This window comes from Brachyistius frenatus, unplaced genomic scaffold, assembly GCF_029030835.1.
Source record: "Brachyistius frenatus isolate BFR_SWC_R1_liver_20210118 unplaced genomic scaffold, ASM2903083v1 Contig_13, whole genome shotgun sequence".
NCBI lineage: Eukaryota > Metazoa > Chordata > Actinopteri > Embiotocidae > Brachyistius > Brachyistius frenatus.
This window is the reverse complement of record NW_027210612.1, coordinates 2,847,060-2,869,279: the sequence shown is the minus strand read 5'-3', so window position 1 is coordinate 2,869,279 and position 22,220 is coordinate 2,847,060. Positions and strand designations below refer to the sequence as shown.

The 22,220-nt window shown below is 45.7% G+C and overlaps 1 protein-coding gene across 2 annotated transcripts; it reads right to left on the bottom strand.

Moving 5' to 3' along the window:
* Positions 1–8,533: 8,533 nt before the first annotated feature.
* Positions 8,534–19,497, bottom strand: LOC138617632 (phosphatidylinositol 3,4,5-trisphosphate 3-phosphatase and dual-specificity protein phosphatase PTEN). Of its 2 annotated transcripts, XM_069692778.1 has the most exons (10): positions 19,323–19,497; positions 14,806–14,890; positions 14,599–14,643; positions 14,456–14,499; positions 13,993–14,231; positions 13,506–13,647; positions 11,679–11,747; positions 10,926–11,092; positions 9,828–10,103; positions 8,534–9,607 (listed from the first exon to the last, which is right to left on the bottom strand). In XM_069692778.1, exons 1-10 carry the CDS (start codon positions 19,399–19,401, stop codon positions 9,422–9,424), a joined length of 1,332 nt encoding a protein of 443 aa, XP_069548879.1. In that variant the 5' UTR covers positions 19,402–19,497; the 3' UTR covers positions 8,534–9,421. The 2 variants fall into 2 exon arrangements, with proteins under 2 accessions (XP_069548879.1, XP_069548880.1); XM_069692779.1 differs by lacking the exon at positions 11,679–11,747.
* Between the last annotated feature and the right edge of the window lie 2,723 nt (positions 19,498–22,220).

The window sequence follows — 22,220 nt, the reverse complement described above, 5'->3', positions numbered from 1 at the left end:
CATCTAAACCGGATCTGCAGCAGAATCGCTTGAGAGGCAGAAGCATAATCTGTAGCTGGCTTTGTGCTCCCAGATTAAAGTGATGATGTTTTAAACCTTTCTCACGGCCACAATATGCCTTTGCTTTCCTCCCTGCTACTCAGTATGTGTGACAGCGGATCCACACGGCCGGGTTCAAGAAAAGGACACCTTCTTTGCTATTTATGAAATAGGGAGCTTTAGCACATTATCTGAGACGATGCACGCATGTTCTATTCATCTATTAATTTGCCATCAGCGTGGTGTAGCTATAGCGTATCTTCTCCACTGTTTGAGGGGAAACAGCTGCTAATCCTAATCCCCCGTCCCCCGTCCCCCCCGTCTCCCCCTACGGGATTCTGTCAAATCACAGGCCCTTTAAAAAAGCTCTGGCTGGCTAGTTTCAGGGCTGATTGAGTAGCTGACTGACTGGCAGGCTCGAAATGAGAGGATGGACCAATACTCACCCACTCCCGTGACTGACATCCAGTAGGCCCCCAGAAAGTATGTCATTTGTTTTTACAAGTATGTACATATACACACCAGAAACTTCCATTACTTCTCCAGGGGTATCATCCAAAACAGAGAAGATAACTTGAAACATTTGCAGATGAGTAGTTTACAGGTATGTCCGAAGGTGTAATTAAATGCATACCACAGAGTAAAACTAGATTAGAAAAAAAAAGGAAACTTTTAATTTACAGGAGATGTTGTTTCTGTAAAAGATCTTTGTAGAAAAAAAGTTCAGGGAAAACTTTATGCAAACCACTTTCTTATCCTGTCCACATGTTTACGCAAATTGGTCGCCATATTTTTTGGAAATAAGCTCAATATAAACACTGGATACAGGGGTTTGGGTTTAAAAATTGGAAACTTTTCACACGTTACGCTGTTTGTAGACATTAATAAACAAGATATTGTAAGTTAGTTAGGTTTAGAGGTGTTGATATGCGTCTTTAACCACCAGACAGAGCTAGCAGTCTGTTTCCCCTTATTTCTATGCTAAACTGGCTGCAGCTTCACATAAACACAAGTGGTGTCAATCTCATCTAGATCTTGGCAAGAAAGTGAATAACTTCTTAAAATGTCAAAAAATATTGTTGTTGTGTGTCCTTGAGTAAGACACTATCAGAGAATATGGTCAGAATGAAAACAGGCCTCTTCTTTATATCTGATCCCAAAAAAAATCATTAGGTCTGTAGCTCCTCCTTTTTGCATCATATCTGAAAACTGAAGGCCTTGATGTAACTCAAACATCACTGTCACTCTCTCTAAAGAGAGAGTTTGAAAAGTAAAAAAAAAAAAAAACACACACAACTTGACACGCCCTTTACGTTACAGGTGAAAAGTCAAAACTCGGTGTCCACTTCAGTCTCATACTCAGGGATTCTTCGGCTACAGTCTTAGCTGCTGCGGCTCACTATGGCGGCTGGCGGCAGTCAATGTCAGCAAAACTTTAACTCGGTCTTGTCCTGTAACTGGCATCACTGAGATTTTGGTGATTTTATGACTCTTGAGAGGAAAAATTCATTTCGCTCAATTGGAAAATTATTGGAGTTGATACGGATAAAAAAAAAAAAAAATCCATAAAGTTTTTAGCGGCTTTCTCTGTGTGCCTGTCGTCCCAGCGGATGAGTCCAAGGCTGAATTTCTTTCCTTTGATTGGGTTTATTGTCAGACTCTCTTTTTATATATATATATAAATCTGTCTGTCTGTCTTTTTTGCTTTGCAGCGAAGGAGGTTGTTGCCAATGCTGGAAAAACTTGTTCTGCCTTTGAAGCAGGTTTAATATCTGAAGGGTTGTGCACACACATCTGTTTTTGTAGCGAACAGGAATGCCAATTGAGTCACAACTGCGAGCCGCCATTTGCAAGTAATGAGATTTGTTTGTCACAGGTGGTACCATTCACATTGAAATTGACTTTTCTCTGACCCAGCTCGACGAGTGAAAGGCGAAGCCGAGTTGAACAACACAGAAGAGATCAACAAACCAGGTTTGCAAACCTGGTTGGACCTCGGTTTTAATTGAAGATAAATGGCCTGTAGTTTACCCCGAGTGCAAGGCGGCGCCAATCGCAACCCAGATGTCTTTGCATGTTTCACACCGACAGTGTTTCACGTTGTCATTTTCCTGCTCAGCAGGCCAGTTGTTTAAATAACAAATGTGCTCGCGCCCGTCGGAGCACCCATAGATGTGTTGGTCTTAAAATGAGGTGCGGTCAAGCGCGCTGTTGGCATATTTCTATATTGAGGCAGGAAAAGCGATTGACCAAAAAACACTGGTCGTAAGTCAAGGGCACAGTATTTTACTGTTATTTTACGGTCACATTATTAAAATAATAATTGTTGTTTCCCGTTTAAATAGTAATCCGCCAGGGTACAAGCAGAGTTGGGCTTTTAAAGGGAATGGGAGAGGACACCGATTGGTTTATTTTATATCACACCCAAAACACACCATTCGAGATTAAGTTGGACCCCATTGTTCCCAGATTATCTGCCGTTAAAACTGGCGTGCACTGCGAAACGGACGAAATGCACTTGCGCCATGCACTTTAGAGGATTTTGAAAACATCCTGCTCTCAAGATGTACAGTATTTACTTTTTATTTGACGCGTATAATGAACTGTAAGAGCCTGAAGCAGTTTCTCTTCTCTGGAACGCCGAAAGTCTGCAGTGCCATTTCCAACTTTCACTCTCCAGCACAAACACTCATATCTGTCTTGTCCATCAGCCGTTCTCACATCAGTCATTTCGGATAATGACTCTCAGCTGGGAGAGGCACGGAGTGGAGAGACACCGAGGCTGAGCAAAGAAGTATCAGCAGACACGCTTGCGTTTCCCTCCCTTGTTCTTGGTATACAAGGACGAGATGGGGATGAGGAGCGCGGGGGTAACTACCAGTTATCAGCGTGAGGATTAGGGACCGTCATCAGCAGCCATATGCCTCATATTACCCTCCTGATGACACCAGGTGGAGAGAGGGACGAGGGGGAGGCTCGGGGGAGGGAATTACGCCCGCTCTAAGATTGCAGGGGAAAAGTCAGGTAGCGAGCACAGCCTGTCAAAGTAAAGTGTGATAAATGCATAGAATCTGGCATACGAATGTACATTTTTCACATAGACACGAATTCATACATATAAGCCCTGCAGCGGGAGCTTTTCTCACTGCAGGGTTCCTACGCTAAATACAATGCAAGCTCCTGCTGAAGAAGTGTGCGTGTGCGCGCGCGCTGTATGTATGCAGAGCCGTATGGTTAAGCTGATATGCCTCCTTCCATGTTTTTTTTGCCTCCGGCTTTGCATGTTGGGTTTTATTCAGAACAATGGACACATATGTGCTCTACATTGATCACACAGAAAGAATAAGTACTCGTGTGTGTGTGTGTGTGTGTGTTTGTTGAGGAAGGGGAGGGGTCAGTGGCGACAGCAGTACAGTAAGTGTTTCCATGTGCTTCTCCTATTCGTGAAGACGCACATAAACACACACACACACGCACACGCACACACACACACACACACACACACACACACACACAGAGAGAGAGACTGACAAAGCACCCTGGCATATCCATGTCAACAAAAACTCTCCATCACACACAAAAACAGAGCTCGTGTGACTCATTAGGTGACTCAAGGTCTTGACAGTAAAAAAAAAAAAAAAAAAAAAATCACATCTGAAAACATTTACCGTATATTCATTAACAGTCGGTCCAACTCATGACGAGAAACACTTTAACGGCTTTCCATCGAATACACACCGCTGCCTGCTAAACTAACGCTGCTCCCTGTGTACGTACGGCTGCCCGTTTCCAAACATCTCCCTCTTCCCAATTCCACTTCCTCATTCAGCGTAGTTCCTGTGTGCAATCGCCGAGCTATTTTGAAGCATTCACGCAAAATGAGAAACCATGCAGAGGATTTGAAGTTCACAAAGGAGAAAATGCGACAGAGCTAAAACGTTTTCACGTCAGGGTTTTTGTTTTTTTTTCCTTCAGAATTTCCTGCTGGTTGGATTGTACTTTTCTAAATTTACAACACTGTTTCAAAACAATTTGTGACACCGCGTAAAATCGAAATGAAAACGAAATGCAATGTTTGCAAATGACATAAACCCATATTTAAATGAAAATAGACCAAAGACAACATATCAAATGTTGAAACAGAGAAATTATATGAAAAATATACGCTCCTTTGAATTTAATGGCAGCAACATTTTTTTTTTTTTTTAAGTTGGGACGGGAGCGAACAAAAGACTGGAAACGTTGCGTAATGCTAACAAAACACCTGGTTGAACATCTCACAACTAATTAGCTAACTGGCAACGGGGTCAGTAACATTATTGGGTATAAAAAGAGCATCCCAGAAAGGAAAGTGACGATGGGGAGGGGGTTCGCCGCTCCGTGAAAGGTCGTGTGCGCATATCGTGCAACAATTTGAGAAAAAAGTTCCTCAGTGTAAAATTAAAAAGAATTTCATCATCATTCATCATCTGGGGTACATCATATTATTACAAGATTCAGAGGATCTGGACATATCATATGCAAGGGACAAGGTCAAAAAACAATATTGGACGGCTTTGATCTTCAGGCCCTCAGGCAGCACTGCATTATAAGCGGATATGAATCTGCAGTGGAAATCACTGCATGGGCTCAGGAACACTTCCTAACACCACTGTCTGTGAACGCCGCCGCATCCACAAATAGAAGTCTACCATGCAAAAAAAGAAAACATGATCCAGAAACAACATATGTTGATATGTTGTCTTTGGTCTGTTTTCAATTAAATGTGGGTTTACATGATTTTAATGTCATCACATTCTGTTTATATGTATATTTCACACAGCGTTGCAACTTTTTGGGAATTAGTGTTGTACAGGATTACAGCAAAAAACCAAAACTGATATGGTGATGAAAGCAGTAATTGGTTTAATATTTGTCTTTATCTTCAAAGAAAAGATGCAAACGATTCCAGCTCCAATGTCACAGACTAATTTAAAAACAAAATTTTGCAATAAACTAACCAGCTCGGGGTGAATCCATAAGTAATCAGAGAAACTCGTTTTTCTTTATCTCATCCAAGGTCAATTGTGTTGTGAATATAACATTCGCGGGTCATCTAACAAGCAAAATACTTATATATATATATATATATATATATATATATATATATATCGCAGCTTCACACCGGCAGGACTGAGCGGGTTTTCCCTGATCGAGCTGCCTCAGCAGACCACCAGGAGAGAGGCAGTTAGCATGTAAAAAAAAAAAAAAAAGACCATATGTGTGAACAGGAGTGTGGGCACAGAGAAACGATATGCCTGTGGTCCCGCCTGGGCCCGTGTTGGACCGTTTGGAGGCAGACTTCACTCATACTGTAGTATATACTGTATATGCGTATTTGTGACTGCGATGGTCTACACGTGTGGGTGGGTGCATTTTTTTTTTTTCCACAAGCTCGTCACTCGCGCCGCTGCCGAGTCTTTGGTAATTTACAGTGCTTGTGTGTGTGTGTGTGTGTGTGTGTGTAGTGTGTGTTTTTTTAAGCTTTTGTTTAATTTTTACTTCCTGTTTTATTCTTGGCCTAATCCAAACGCAACACAGCTGTGCAGTCAGCCAGAGAAAGAGGGCTTGGGGGATGGGTTGCCAGGTCCTGGTGAGTGCAGCCATGCTCTACAACCGCTACCAACAGATGGAAGGGAAATGGGGTTACCAGCTTGGGCTTATCTTCTCTTTGTAGGCCAGACTGACCCTCCCCCCCTCCTACCGCCCCCTCCACCCCCACACACACAGACACTCCCCCATCCCCTCATTTGGTCATAATACTATGCTTAAATCTCTGCATTTTGGTGTTAGCTCTTCCCCCCACCCCCCCGTCTCACAGCAGTTTGACACGTACATACATGTACGGAGGGCCATACGTGCCGAGACAAAGAAAAAAATGTAAAAGTAACTGAAAGGTCATGGGACGCTTAGGGGGGATTAAAAAAAAAAAAAAAAAAAAGTGAACGTTCACGTCAGATGTTTTGACATACAATTCTGATTCAGTATCGCGGTTTCGCCTTCACAAGTTACAACTCAAAAACAATCCACGTGTCTTTTTGAAAATATTTGGCAAGTGATAAATGACCGCAGCCGCAGAGCTAGCTGCCGACCGGGCACCGGTCGGTCACGTGCCGCTTTCAACGGGAACTTGCGAAGAGGACAACGACGTCACCGGCGTCTAGAAGCCAACAACTAACAATTCAGCAAAGCTGGCTGGCAGATAACGTAAAGTAGGAAATACAAAAGACACAATGACGAGAGGGGGGGGGGGATGATGCCGTTGGAACGTCAACATTTTCCTTGGACGCATTATTCAACAAATTAAAAAAACGCTGCAGGATTAAAATTACAATATATTATCTTAACACGCAATCAAAAAAAAGGAACCTCCACGGCCTCCTCCTTCAACCCAGAAATGAACGTCGTTTTTGTAGCCCTGTTTTACGGCCTTTGTACACCGATCAGGGCCGACCCGAGGTCTGTACTACGAAGCAAGTTCAGCGTAGCCGGGGGGCGGGGGGGGGGGGGGGGGCATCTCTCCATTATCTGGCTAAACAAAACCCGACAAACGAGATCCAAGTCAAGCAGTCGCACGAAGCCGGCTACGAGACGCGGCCTTTCGAAACGGACTCGTCGTCGAGCCCGGTGCGAAAAGTGGACCGACAAAAATTTCAAAAGGCAACAATATAAATTTCCTATCGCACGGCTTCGCCCCTTTTGGCGTCCTCGCTCTAAAACGGTTATCGCAACCGCAGCTCTGTTCGGCTGGATGCGTAACACACGACCTACATTATTTGCGGGAAACTTCCGCGTTCAAACCGCACAAAGCGGAGATTCGCCCTACAAATGCTGCGGCGTTTGCGCGCGTCACGAGGAGGGCGAATCGGAAGCGAAGGAAGGCGAGGACCGTCGGGGCTCGGGCTCCACGTTCCCCCTTTCGTCTCGTCCGCCCGTGGAGAGCCGAGGCATCTCTCTCTCTCTCTCTCTCTCTGGTCTCTCTCAACCCAGCACAGCGGCATTCATTATTAATCTACCGGTCTCTCCCTCCTTTCCAGCTCAGCCAATTACAGCCGGGCCCCCGCGACTGCTGCCCGTCTCATTTGACACTGCGCTGGTTGGCTTTGATGCCTCTATCAACACGAAAGAGCCGGGAACCGAGTCTTAATAGAGCAGAAGGGGATTATGTGACTGCCAGCCTCTGGGGGTGGAACATTAAAAAAAAAAAATATATATATATATATATGTTTAATTCATACTTCATTTTATTATCAGGAGACTTTGGGCCACGCTTTAGCCAGGGTCTTGCCACTTTCTGCTCTCCTATCACAGCGACATGGCTGTTAATCCTGTTACTCTTTCATTTGGGGAATTGCACAAGCCTGCCAGCAAAGCGGGCTCGTCTACTACCCGAGGCCTCGCACTCCTCTCCCCCCTCCCCCCTCCCCGGGCCGGTAGCCGTTTCCTTCCTTCGCTCGTTTCATGCGAAGAACGCCTTGACGAACCGGCGGCGGCCCGACGCGCGACGGGTTTCGCCACCAAGTTGAGGCTGCTTTTGGCTCGCAAAATGTTAACGTTTCTAAATCGGGGTTCGGAGGTCGGTTTGCTTTGAAATCAATTCAAGAAACGGAAACGTGCCGTCACTTGGCACAAACGCCAAATCAAAAAAAAAAAAAAAAAAAAGAAAAGAAAAGTGAAAGCTCAGCTGCATGAATTACCAGTCTAAGTTTGAATGAAAGCAAATTGCTGCAGTGCCTCTCCAAGCTGATGATCAACGGATTTCTTTGCCGTTTAACGTAGCTGCTCAGTCCCCCCCCCACCCCCCCCCCCCCCCCCCCCGATTGAATCAGTGATATTTTCTTTCAAGTGGGTTCCTCGCCCTCAGTTGAACTTTTAATAACAATCTTTCCATCACTTCCCCACCTCAGGTCCCGCCCGCTATTTGCAGCGCTGACCTTTAAAAGCAGGAAGTTACTGTTAACGCGGCTCCAGCAGCTGCGACGACAACCCGTTTTACAGCATTTTTTTTTTTCTCACCGACTGCAGCGCCTTTCCTGCGCACTCTCGCTCCCCGGCCCGCCGCGCGCCCTCTCCGTCTCGCGCTCAAAATTCAGTAACGGGGTGCCGTCGCTTAAAATGACGACGGCGAAGCGTGTCGAGTTAGAAGGGGCCGCACCGGTCTCGCCATCCCCCCCCCCCCCCCCCCCCCAAAAAAAAAAAAAAATAATGCAGTTTCATTAAGCGAAAACGGCGAAGGGAGAGCGCATTACATAAACCTCTGATGTAATTTCCCGAGCATGACTCAAAAGCACTGGGGAACCCCACGCAGAAGACACATCTCCAAGCTGGTTTCTTTAAGAAAAGACAACATTGCATACATTTATTAGGGATGGACGCCAATTCCAGTACATGCAAATCACCATTGTCCTTTTAAATGTAGTGTTGACATTATTGCAAACACTTCGTCTCCCTGCTGTTTTGTGTATTATATTTTTATTATCTTAGGATAAAAAAAACATTAACAATTACATGGGATGCCTTGTTCTGCATAATTTAAAACGTATACACAGTGGGAACAGGAATGGCAATGCTTTAGACATCATCACAGCCTCTTCATAACCCCGCCCACCCCCAACCCACTGCCCGCATGCAGTTTGCACTGCACAAAAGGCCAAAAGTCACGTGAGACAGCCTGCAAAGAGCACAAGAAGCATTCACAGTAAAGGAATATAGGAAGGAGGATAGGATGGAGGGCAGGGAGGGAAAGGGTGGAGGGGGAGGGGGCGGGGAGGGGTAAAAGATGAGAGGAGAACAGGGGGGGGAGAAGAGAGGGAGTGAAACAAAGTGACTGCAGCACTGGCCTTGGTTTAGACAGGAGAAGGAGCAGCATAGTCCTAGTATATCATCCTAACTTCTCCCACACTTCTCAACTCCCGTCTCCTGATTGTGGTACTCTTTCCATTGTCTTTGACACAAAAAAAAAAAAAAAGTTTGTTTATATATGCATGTATATATATGTATATACATATACGTATGTATATATATATAAACACATTTTTTTTTTTATAGCTACAGCACCTTTTCCCATGGGGCAACAGTGTCAATACCTCGCACATGGTACATGGCCGTGCCAAAGAAAAAAAAAAAAAAAAAAAAAAAAAAAAAAAAAAAGAAAACAATATATTGGTCAGGATATTTATCTTTTTTTTTTTTTTTTTTTTTTTTTTCCCTAAAATTGGCATTTGACATGATGATATTCTATTGCCGTCTGGGGGAGGGACAAAGGTTCTTCTTTTGAGTTTATATTCAAGTTTTCTCCTTTTTTCTGGTGTATAATTTCTTCTTTTTCCTGTTTAAAAAGAGTTCACACTTTTGTGATTTGCGTGTGCTGCTCTTCATCAAAAGGTTCATTTTCCGGATCAGAGTCAGTGGTGTCAGAGTATCGATAATGGTCTGGCTCATTGTCGCTAACGTCCGGGGTGACGGATGTCGAAGTGCTAGCCTCAGAATTCGAAGGCTCCTCCACGGTTTTCGTAAAATACAACTTCACCTGGAAATTAAGACAGCTAGCTTCAGTCTGTGCAGCGGGAGAATCACGAACAAGCCTCATCACTTTTCATCATCTTCTGCAACAACGCTCGTTTAAAAAAAAAAAATCAGTTCAAAAGTTTAAAAATCTCGACTTGTTCAATAACGAGACTACAAATACCCGCTGTTTTGGATTTGTTAATACCAGATCTGAATCCCACCCCGCCTCTGTCACCGCTTACCTTGAAGTTTGGCGAGAAGTAGCGGTTCGCTTTGTCTTTGTTGGCCTTGTCCAAGTCGTTCTTTGTGAGCGTCAGGATGAGGTAGTCCCTGTCCCTGTCGCTTTCCCTGCCGCTTTCCCTGCAGCTGTCCCTGCACTCGGCGCTCTGCGGCTGGCCCGGTCCCGGTACCCCCTGCTGGCTCTCGGCGTTGTTCACCGCCCCGTTCTCCATCTTGTCCCCGCTCTCCTCTGGTCCAGGGATGAAGAAGGTGTTCACCCAGAAATGAAACATTTTGTCCTGCGGGGAACAGAAGAGAATAAAATAATGAGGAACTGGGCGAAAGAAAACGAGCATCCACAGCGACTATGTGGGTTTTTCATTAAATGTCTTTGCGGGCTATTCTTCATTTCGCTTTTTAATCAACAAATCCAGCGGGAAAAAAACAAAACAAAAAACAGAAGCAACTATGCATTCGTCAGCCTCAATATTTCCGACCTTGCGTGTGCATTCGGCCCCTCCCCCTCCCCTCCCCTCGGAGACATAGTTTCATTTTTTTTTAAAAAGGCTCAGGAAGTTCCTAAAACACCCGGCTATTACAGGAGATTACCGTAGTTTTTTAGCAAACATTACTCAAACGGGAGGCAGCGGCGCGTTTGTCGGGGTCTATTTTCAGCTGTGGACTGATGCACATTTGAGTACGGCAGCAGGGGGACGGTGAACGAGGGCTAAACAAGAGCTGGGGTAGGGGGAGGAGGTGGCGTGCCATCGGTGAGGCTAATTGATGCGTTTGTAACAGATTTTGGACAAAACTGGCCTGCGACTCAGAGGACTGAGCTCTCATCACGCTTTGACACACACACACAAAAAAAAAAAAAACACATTTTGTGGATTATTTATGAGATTTAAGGCAATAAAATTTTTAAAAAAAAACAACATAATTCTTGTCACTCAGCTAAGTGAGAAAACATCAAATGTCTATTATTTGTTCTTTGACCTGGCGGACATCATGACATGCAACAGCTGAAATAAGCCGACAGAAATGTGAAAAACTAAAGCAAACAGGAAAAGCTCCTAAACACACACACACACACACACACAATACACAAATACACAACCAACCTTCTTCATCATCTTGTTCTGTTTGTGGAAGAATTCCACTTTAATGTCTCCACAAACTGGCAGCGGCTGGGGGAATTCGAAAAACATGTGCTTGTCCTCGCGCCGTGTGTGAGCCGGGTTCGACGTGTGGATCTTCACTTTCAATTGGTAAACCACAAACTGAGGATCTGCAAGAAAAAAAGGGTTTGACGTTCGCAGCGGGGGGCGAGGGGCGAGATTGTGAGGAGGCAGAAAGCGCGAGGAGAAGAGTGAGTGACAGAGGAGCAGGGAGTGAGTCAGGACACCAGTGTTATTATACGAGTTTGACTGAAAGAAGCGGCGCGGCGCGCGGCGCGGCACGGCACACCACCTCTCAATAAGTGCAGCAATATAAAAGTGGTAAAACATCATATTAAAATTAAGGAGGAGAAAGGGAAAGTAACAGACCACAAAATATGACACCCAGAGAGACCCAGAACCAGAGACATGGGACCCTATTCTAATAGACAGCCACGGTTTGGTCTTGGACCAGAAAAACACATTGCACGAAGAGCTTTAACCCTTTCCTCTGCCCGTCAGGGTGGTGTGTGTGTGTGTGTGTGTGTGTGTGTGTGTGCGTTTGTGCGTGTGGCGGGTTGGTAGTTGGAAATGAGCTTCGCCTACTCTGCCAGGCAACATGTCACACTGCTCCTGCCTGGTGGATCTCTGGGGCCATATAAAAGCAAATGAGTGAAATGATAATAACAATAATAAATGGATGAAAGGCTCATTTACCCCAATGCCAATTCCCTTTCCTGAAGCCCTGAGGGGTCGGCTCGCTCCTGTTTTTAACGGTACTGTCCCCTTAGAGAGAAAGAAGGAGATTATCACAAACGGCGCCCGGCTGGCCCGGCGGGGGCTTCACGGCAACAGCAGGCACAAACACAAATATTTACACCGGCACAGCTTTTCTTAACAACGACATACAGTACGTGGCTTTAAAGTGGAGGTGCGCAAACGTGGAACCTGTTGTGTGTGTGTGTGTGTGTGTGTGTGTGTGTGTGTGTGTGTGTGTGTGTGTGTGCGCGATACGCAGAAAACTCAAACAGACCGCGAGAAGTCAGTTTTCTAAGTGCGTGGCGTTGACTTATTTGTGACAGTATTATTAAACTCGCTTCTCTGTAATTGCTGTGGCGAGCTAAAAACTAAAACAGAAATGCAGCGGTGTGGGTGTGGGAACACGTCAAACTCAGAATAGGGCCCTTTTTTTAAAAAAAAAAAAAAAAAAAAAAAAGGAGAATTAGGAGGAAAGAGAAGAATCAATACGTCAGGGCTGCTCAGCACAGTCAAGTGTTAGGGTGAGGAAGCCGCAGACATGTACGAGGAAGGAGAGCCTTTTCTGACTGACAGCTAAAAACTGAGAAACTCGGATAGAGGGAGAGCACGACACTGTGACTCGAGACACATTTGAGCAGAATTATTTGACTTTTTTTTGTTGTTTTTTTTGTTCTCCTGCGGCCAAAGCAGTGCATGACTAAACCACTAATAACCGTTTAACATGAAACGTGAAAATACGAAGAGTGAAAACAAATTTCAACTGCGACGCCAAAACAAAAGTGTCATCGTGTGCTTCGAAATTGGGACGACCACCACCACCACCACCACCACCACATCCCGAGTCGGACCGCTTCTGCGTCACCCTGCCATCGAAACAGGAGGACAACGAGAGCAAATGTTTACATGCGCACCGTTTTACAACGCGGCCGCGCCGCTGAAGCTCCGAGCAAACACGCAGTGATATGTAAATATTCATGATCGAGCAGCCGAAGCAAACAACGGCGACTCGAGTGGCGTTTTATTGCACGTCGATATAAATGAAAATAGCGAATCCCTTTATTGACTTTGAGCTGCTCCCTGATTATGCGTCGGTAAAGCACACGAACCTGGCTTCCGCTGTCCTGTCCGGTGGGAGTGCGGCTCTCCACTCTGTCGCAATTCATCCGAATCTCGTGCGCAGAAAAACCAAAAGAAACCACCGATTCCTATTGAAGTCGCTCCTTCACACACACACACACACAGCTAAACATTCGGTTTTTTTGAAAAATCACGTCTGAAACATCTCCTTGCTCATCTTTCCGAGTAATACAAATTCTTTAAAAAGGTTTGTTTTCGTGTGCTTTTCTTCAACGAGAAGCCGGGGGGGGGGGGAAAAAAAAAAAAAACGACTTCCTGTGATCTTAGCATTTGAAATGCCCATTAAGACGACCAGCGGGGATCTGATGCAACAGGTTTTTTGTTTCTTTTTTTTTTTTTTTTTTAAGCGAGCAGTGGATGAGTTGGCCTCGCTGTAAAGCAGCAACAAGAGGTCTTAATCAACACGAAGCTGCCCTTGTTAGTCGAAAGGCCCCCCAAAAAAATACCGCAACGAAGTCAGCCATACTGGATTCGTTTTTTTTTTTAAGCGCCCGGCGCGGGACGACTCGGCTCTGCTCTGTTCTACGGAGCTAAAATGCAGCGTGGGTGAGTCCTACAGTGCACCACACATCCGAGGCTCTCGTTCCGTTTGAACAGCGGCGTGCATGCCTACGCCCTAGTTTGGAGCTGAAGTTGAACATGACTCACTGCAGGTGGACCCGCTGAACATGGGGAGAGTCTCGAACACCATTTTATGGAACAGGAGCGCCACCGGCTTGTACTCTAGCTGGTTCTTCAGTAGGTAGCTGTAGTAGTACACGTAGCGGCGCTGGCTCGGGATCGTTACTCCCTGCAACACAGGCAAAAAAAACAAACAAACAAAACAAAACAAAAAACGATTTCAGGACATTTGCAACATGCAAGTTAATACTTGGCAATCATTTGGTAAAACAGGATGTGGGCATCATTAGCAATCTGCCTGCAAGTAGTGCTTTCAAATAGCTTTTGTGAAACCGACTCCTATATCTATATATATGGTGTGCAGAGCCCAAACACAAAATTAATGGGCAATTATTCTGATGATCGGTTAAGGAAAATGCCAAACACTTCCTGGGACCAGCTTCTTCAGTGTGACCATTTGCCGCAGCCCTGTTTATAACAGCTGATCTGTACGGCGTGGAGCCTCTGGTCTCACCTTCTTGTCCCTTGTCCTGACTTCACCGTAAAAGTCAAGTGCTTCTTGGGCCTCCAGGAATTTTCCGCGATGGAGGAGATAAGCGCAGATCATGACTCCGGTGCGGCCCTTCCCGGCCTTACAGTGGATGGCCGCCACGTGATTGTCGTCCTCGCTGAGCCACTGGTCCAGGTCCTCACAAAACGGCTTAATCAGCTCCAGCTGAGGAGGGTTGTGGTCTTCGAAGGGGTACTGTGCAACTGATGCATGACGGGACGCAGACCCAGGCAAAGTTGTAATGAGAGAGGGGGAGGAAGAAAGAAGAAAAGAAGGTGGACAGGAACACACCGCAAACGGGTCAGCGGAGACAAGACGGCGAGGAAGACGCGGCGAACATTTTGTGAGATTTTTAACGACCTTGGGTGTCATCGGCCTTTGAGGTGAAAGCCGAGAGAAATCATGGCGAGGATGTAAAGCAGCCTACCTCTGCAGTTAAATTTGGCAGCATCGTAGTGTCTTTCTGCGCAGCTGAAATGGGAAGAACAAATTGCAGTTAGTGATCACAAGGAGGAAGTCGGTGCGTAAACAAAGACCAGTTCAGACACAAACAGTGCGTGGAACACTTACAGGTTGTAGATTTTGTAATGGTTTTTATGCTTTGAATCCAAAAACCTGTTTGCAGAAGAGAACGCAAATATTAAATCAATATCAGATCAACTGCCGCAGCAAAATGAACAAGATGTCCTAAAATAAAATGCATTTCTCTTAACTTCCCCCTTTTTTTAAAACGTTTTTTTTTTTTTTTAATGATCTCATAGCAGAAGCGTCACTCACCGTACTACATCGTCTATATTGTTTCTGTACACGCCTTCGAGTCTCTCTGCAGGAAAGCCCATCGCAATGATGTTTGGGTAGATATCTGTTCGGGCGGGGGGGGTCAAGGAAATGTACACTGTGCAACGCCTGTGGAGATCAAGCCTTTTCAGAAAAGAAGGCACGGAGGCGCCCTTACCGAGGCACCCAGCGCCACACGCTTAAAAATTACAAAAGAAGAAGGTCCACCTGTGTTTGTTTTTTTTTGGTTTTTAACAGCTTTATAACAAGTGTTTTTAATGGAGTCCATCAAACCAGAGTTTGCCATTAGAGCAGAATTACAAGAATGCAGAGACGAGCAGCCGAGCGTAACAAAGTTTCAGCAAATGTCGATGGGAGGGTGTCACCATAGTTATGGATAGATGAGGAGCACCGAGGGGCGCCGATCAGTGCGTGTGTGTGTGTGTGTGTGTGTGTGTGTGTGTGTGTGTGTGTGTGCGCGTGTTGTGACAGATGGCCTTGACAGTGAGAAGCGGGCAGAGAGGACGGGAGTAACAGCGCTCCGGCTTCAGTCAGGCCCACATGTGGGTGCACGAGGAGAGTCTCCGCTCCCTGACCTGCAAGTATTTTTAGAGGCCCAAAGTTATATTGGGAGGATCGCAAATGTTCAGCTTATCTCGCTTTTGAGCTCCATAGGACTGAAATGAATATCGGCGCCGACGAAATGCCGGCGACATGAAGTCACGCAGGTAGAAAATAAAACCACGTTTCACCAAATAGAAACGCCCCGTCGCGACTCGCGTGTTGCGGGTGCAGCAGAAGCCGGCGCGTCTTGTGACGCGCAGCGCTGCGACACAAATAGAAAGCAGCATATTAAGACCCCTCGGCAAGTTTTCTGGTTGCACTTCACCCTTTTCTGCGTTCGCATCACAGAACGGGGCTCCATATCTCACCGCAGGACGGGTGATGGAAAATGCCGCGGCCAATTAGGTGCCGACATACACGCAATCCCAAAGGCTCACATCAGTGTCATGTTGCAGCGAAAAGAATAATTCGGTTGGCATGCGTGTCTTGGAGGCTCGGCTGCAAACGCCTACCTGTAACTGAAGTCTGCCTGTCGCCATAAGCCGTTAGATTTCACACTTTAACCACTGACTAAAGGGCAACCTCTTCTTACACTTCCTGTGCCACGGTATCAAAAATAGAAAAGCTGAATATTTCTAATTGGATGTGTCTGTTTCATTCTGAGCAGACCGCACTTTTTTTTTTTCTTCTTCCGGAGTCAAATCACTTTTTAACTGGTCCGAAAGATTTGACACGGGTCGTCTGACAGCTCTGGTGAGAAAGCCCGGCTGGCGGCCTCGGTGTAAGCGTGCAATTCTCAACTTTGTTGGTGTGCTTGCATACAAGTACACATGCAAAAAGAAAGAAAGAAAAACCAAACATAAACACAATCCTTTTTTTTTTTTTTGCTCTGCGTGCACGCACGCACGCACGCAGCTCACGGTTCAATCAGCAGACCTGCAAGTACAGAAAAATGTAGCCGAGGTCGCCTGTGCGACGGCAGATGCAAAACCCAAAAGACACAAACCTAAATGCGTGAATTCAACAAGCCCAATAGCAAATCTATGGTACCATTTGCATACAGCCTTGCTACTTTCCCTGAAGCTCAACGCAGTAGCCTATCTGTACATACTGTGCCATAATCCCGTCCATTAATGCCTCGAAGACCTAATTAGGAGCCAAATACGTGTTTTCTATGCTATCTAATGGGCTACTCTAACCCTTGGACCTACAGGCAAAATGATCCCAGTCAGACTATTCTAAGTGTTTTTAAAAAAAAAAAAACTAAAAAAAAAACTCCAAAGCTCCCAGGAGAACCTCAGCCCAGGGCATGGGGAGTGGGGGGGGGGAATGGGAGGGGGGATTGGTCTCTGCAGCTGGGAGGAAATGCATATGCGGGACCCCTGACGGAAGTTCCAAGTATGAGGATAAAAAAATAAAAAAAAAAAAAAAAAATTTAAATTTAAAAAAAAGGAAGAAGAAAATCGGACCGTTTTAGGCACGCCTTTTCTTTAAAGCCAGCCCTGCCTCGGCTCTATGCATACGCCAAATCCACAACTGAGAGCAAAAGAGAGAGAAAGAGAGGGTGGGGGGGGGGGGAGGGAGAGTGGGAACCGGCAAGCGCTAAGTGAGGAGGAGGAGGAGGTGGGGAGGACAGGAAAGGAGGAGAGCAGAGGAAAGGGGACAAGCAGAGGGAGGGAGAATCAGGAGTGGGAGTAGTAAAGAAAAAAAAAAAGAGCAAAGGAGAGGTGGTGGGTTGAGAGGGTAAGAGAGGGAGAGAGCACTCAGACAGCAACGCTGATACAAGATCACTGGCAACTCTATTTTAAGGGCAATTCCCAGAACTGTGATACTGCATTACATAACTGCAGAGAGCCCATATTGTTTTTAGACACCATGCGAAACTGATAAAAGGCAAGAGTTCGAAAGGGCCCACATCTGAACAAGAGGAGACCTTAAGCCCAAAGAAAGATGCCACTTTTGAGCGACGTGCCCCCCTTCAACACCTGCACGACGCTGCAGAGGCAAACCGCAGAGTCCTGCTGCTGACACCCATGACACGAGAGTTACCACATTACAAAACTAGGTGAGAAGCATCTGATCAAATAGCGCGACACACATCACAGCCGACAGCTCTGTGAAATCACTTCAGGATGTTTCTATCTACGGTGGGAGTGTTGAATCAAGGTAGCCGGCGCTCGGCTTCACATTTCTGCTCTTTTAGGTGAAGGAGGAGCGACACTCAACAAATGTTCTGCAATGTTCAAGTCAGTAACACAACACTGATGCTAACGAGAGCAAATCATGTCCGTTTAAAAAAATATTTGGGGCTGTTAAATTAGTTTTTTTTTTTTTTACCTGCTTTAAGGAACCAGATAGGGATCTATTAAATCAGTCACACTTTTCTAGATGAGCTGATTCTTATACATCTTATACATTTTAGCCAAAATTAAAATTTAAAAAGGTCAAGATGAAATCTTCAAATGTGAAAAGGTTCAACCAACAGATCAAAACTCAACGATATTACATTTATTCTCACAGTTAACGGACAAAACCAGCCAATTCTCACATTTGAGGAGAGGCTGGACTCCTGCAGATTAATCGTGTGCCGGTTGGCTCATCAAGCACTCGTCTACTGTATTCAGCTCTGAAACCACAAATACCAAACTCGGGACTCAAATAGCCAAAGAGGCCGTTTGACGTCCCGACACGAAGTCAGGTGCGCATCGAACCCTCACTGTAGCCACGACCCGCTCTCAGCGCTTCTTGCACGTTACATTTAGCTTTTAATGGCTCCTGGTCAACCACGTCAGTTGCTGTTCTTGTTTACCAGCAACCAAAAGAGCACCAACTTTAGTATCAGTGACCCCCGGCACTGTGAACCAGGTCAACTATTATCATCGGTAATACATCCTGCAGAGAGGCCTGAAATGGCAATTATTAAATCTGAAAATGACTATCACAGGGTTGGGCGACATGGACAACAGCAAATATCACGATATATATATATTTTTTTTATCCAAATACCTCAATATTGCTGAGATGACTATTGGTGCTTTCACAAAATATTTACACAATGATCATTTTTTTATCATTATTCATCAGTAATGTGCACATAACGACTAACCGCGTAAAGGGATATAATAGAGCAGCGAGTAAGATACAGTGATATCCAAAATCTAAGACGATATCTGGTCTCAGCATATCCATATGTCACCTTATCTCCATAAAAGGGAAAGAAAAATGAATCATTTGACTTCTTGAAACCCATTAAATGAATCCTCAGCCAAAAGAGGACACAGGTGAGAAAGGAGGCTGGTGAGGAGTTCATCTATCTGCACAATCCTGTTTTCAACAAACCAGAAAGCCTCTTTTCTCTCAACACTGCACAGCACACTTGTATATATATATATATACACACACACATATATATATTCAATGCACGCGTATGAACGCGAATCTGAATTAAAATACTTAATCATCCAGACGATTTAAAACAAAAAACAAACAAAAAAAACGCGTTTTTTGTTTGTTTTTTTAAGACGCCACTAACCACATTTTTAACAACCTCAGTTCAAAGCTGGGCGGCCGGTGTCCAGCTGAACGGGAGGTGGTGGGGGGGTTGGGGTGGAGGAGTGGTGGTGGTGGTGGGGGCTTTTCCAGCTGTGACATGACTGTGACATTAATGCGCGCTGGTTTGACAGATCCACCATCTTTCAAACACGCTGGCTGACAGCGGAGAGAGAGAGAGACCGAAACTAGCCAGAGCTAACTGAAGTAGCATCGGAGGAGCTAAAGCACCTTTCGACCGATCCTCCGCTCAAACCGGCGGCGACTAAAATCAAACAAAACCAATCACGTGTTTTTTTTTAAATAAAAATAAAAAATAAAAAAAATATGATCAACGCTGTGGAAAAAAAAAAAAAAACACACAAAGAGAGAGCAAAAAAAAGACGAAGAAGAAGAAAGGATACACGTTAAGTCCAGGTCGAAACCATCCTCTTGGTATCTCCTTTTGTTCCGGCTGACCATTTCTTTTATAATCGCAGCCATTGTAGCAGGTGACAGGAGTCCGGACGGGTGGGGGGGGGGAGGGAGCAGGTTTATCTAAAGTCCGGCCGGTCAAAGTTGGGGGGGGGGGATGGAGGTGGGGGTGGAGGTGGGGGGGGGGGTCTCCGACTCTCGGGGTCCCGACCCGGCTGATGAATTATATTTTTGTTGTTGTTGTTGTTGTTGTTGCAGGTCCTCGCAGATTCCTTCTTCTTCTCTTTCCACCCCCCCACCCCCCCTCAAAAAAGAAAAAGAAAAAGCCGCGCGTCTGTCGGCGGGGTTCAGGATTAGAAAGGCTTCCTCTGGATCATAAAGACGGGCCTTGCTCTGCTCCTCCGCGCAGGCCCCGCTTTCCCGATACGTTTTTTTGCAAACACCACCTCCTCCCCCCGCTCCCGAGTAAAATACATGCAGCTGTCCTCGGGAGGGAGAAAAGGAAAAGGAAGAAAAAAAAAAAAAAAAAGAAGAAGCAACCCCCCCCCCCCCCCCCCCCCCCCCCCCCCCCCCCCCCCCCCCCCCCCCCCCCCCCCCCCCCCCCCCCCCCCCCCCCCCCCCCCCCCCCCCCCCCCCCCCCCCCCCCCCCCCCCCCCCCCCCCCCCCCCCCCCCCCCCCCCCCCCCCCCCCCCCCCCCCCCCCCCCCCGCGCGCGTCTGTAAGATGCCAGACACGGTCCGGAGCTGACGGCTCTGCGGCAGCTGCCGCGACTGACGAGCGGAGACGGATCAAGAGGAGTCACCGGCCACTAACGCGGAGCTAGCTCGCTAAGCTACCTAGCTAAGCGGCAGCTAGCCTAGCAACAATAGCTAAACGCTACCTCCTTTTTTTTTTTTTTTTTTTTCTCGATCCAGAAAAGCCTCCTTAACGATTCAACATTGTCATCGACCGATCGCCGAGAACATATCTGGGAGCAAAAAAAAAAGTGACAGGCTCCACCTCGGCCGCGTACGACTATAGACCGAAGAGCATTTCGCGGAGTGTAACCGTCCCGTCCCGGGGAGTCATCTTTTATCGCTGCCGTCTCTCCAGCTGGACTCTCAGGCTCCCATCATGGCCTCCACCGAAGGAAAAAAAGAAGGTAGAGCGGGCTGCGATTTTTTTTTTTTTTTTTTTTTTTTTTTTTACAACGCATATCCTGCCGCCTTCGCGCTATAGTCCCCCGCAGCCTAGTTAAAGCCGGCGAACGCAGAATCGCGCGACACGGTTTTCAAACGCGACCATTAGGTGCTGCCGACCGACTACTTACGTATTTAATTGTTTTATCCCTAAAAAAAAAAAAATTAAAAAAAAAAAGCGAAACGGCCGAGTTTATTTCGTGCCTCCGGCGGAAGGACACAGCGCGTCCGCATGCGACGCGCCCTTCTGTCAAAGTGATCACGTGTGGCTGTAATTAGGGAAGTTTCCAACATAATGTCACTTTGCGCGGTCTAAACTGTCATTCCGGGTTTTAGAAACCCATCGAGCATTACACATTTATTATGTTTCTGTCGGAATTTCATACTTTTTACAGACTGCCCGTTTCCCTTCTTCATGCAATGTCCTCAAATTAAGTCTAATTTATAACAAAGTTGTTAATTGCGAGGCTATAAACGACCATGTTATTGTTTGGTGATGGCCATCGGTAAAAGAACAAAAATATTATAAATATGTATAGTAGAATTAAAGATATATTCACAGCCTAACTTGCAAGTATTTTGTAAAGTACAGGGTTTGGATGAGAGCTGAATAAGTCAATTAGGTCCACAGAAAATTGATCAGGGAGCATTTTGAGTTTCAGATTATTCAATTCGGTTTTCCTGAAAAATCAAACAGCCACAATACAGTATAGGAACGATTAAAACTAAAAGTGCAAACGCAAGGAAAACCTCATTACAACATCAAAGTCAAATGTGTACAACCAAGGGAATTAGTTAAAACAAAAATATTAATACCAATAACATTTTAATGTTGATTGTCAAAGACTTTCTTTTTTGAAGTGCCAAAATCCCACTGGTGCCAGCTGCTCTGATGGAAATATTCACTGACTCTCTTATTTCGAACATCCATGATATTCATGTCAATGATGCAAAATTATCTCGTGTGTGTGTGTGTGTGTGTGTGTGTGTGTGTGTGTGTGTAAACATCTGGAACCAATGCAACATGACAGCGGTACAAATCATTCCAGATCACCTTAAATAAGCCACCTTGCACGTCAAGCTGCCTGCCAGCGCTGAGCACCTGAGTGGAAATGTGAGTTGCATGCTCCTGTAGGTACAGAACATTTAGACGTGTTAAAACAGGCTCATCCTATAGAAACATGTAGGCCTGGAGGACACGAGATTTCCACCAGTGGCTACGCTGATCATTTCGCAGTGACATGACATATTGGATGTACAGTAGTTGGGAGATTTTGTAAAGCACCGAGGGTGCAGTTCAGCAGATTTAAATGGGGTTACCTGGAACATCGCAGATTAAATGATCCGATCCCATGTAAGGCTAATTAGGAATCGGCTTCTTGCAGGGGAGACTGGTTCTCCTCATCGAAGAACACTCATCCCACAGCAATGTAAGCCCTCGCCGCTTAATGACCGGCAAAATTAATCAGTCCTCCAAGTTCACTCAACCATCACTTGAGTGTAATTTGAAAGCGTCTCAGGATCTTCTTAATCTGTTATAAAAGATCTAGCTGGCAAAACCAATCCCGAGCCAAACCCAGTGTTTTTGTTTTTTTCCTCTGAAAATGTGCAGAAGAATTTAGACCATTTTAAAGAACATCACCACTGTTGACTGTGACTGCTGCCGGTCCTGGTTTGCCCTCTCAATTAACAGAACATTGGACTGTACTGG

Bases quoted from the DNA above. Each gene is read 5' to 3' on its own strand.
- LOC138617632 (XM_069692778.1), bottom strand. From the start codon at position 19,401: ATGGCTGCGATTATAAAAGAAATGGTCAGCCGGAACAAAAGGAGATAC. The intron at 14,500-14,598 runs GTAAGTGTTCCA...TTCCCATTTCAG, and splicing joins CATTACAAAATCTACAACCT to CTGCGCAGAAAGACACTACG. The intron at 11,748-13,505 runs GTGAGTCATGTT...TTTCTCTCTAAG, and splicing joins GTTCAGCGGGTCCACCTGCA to GGGACAGTACCGTTAAAAAC.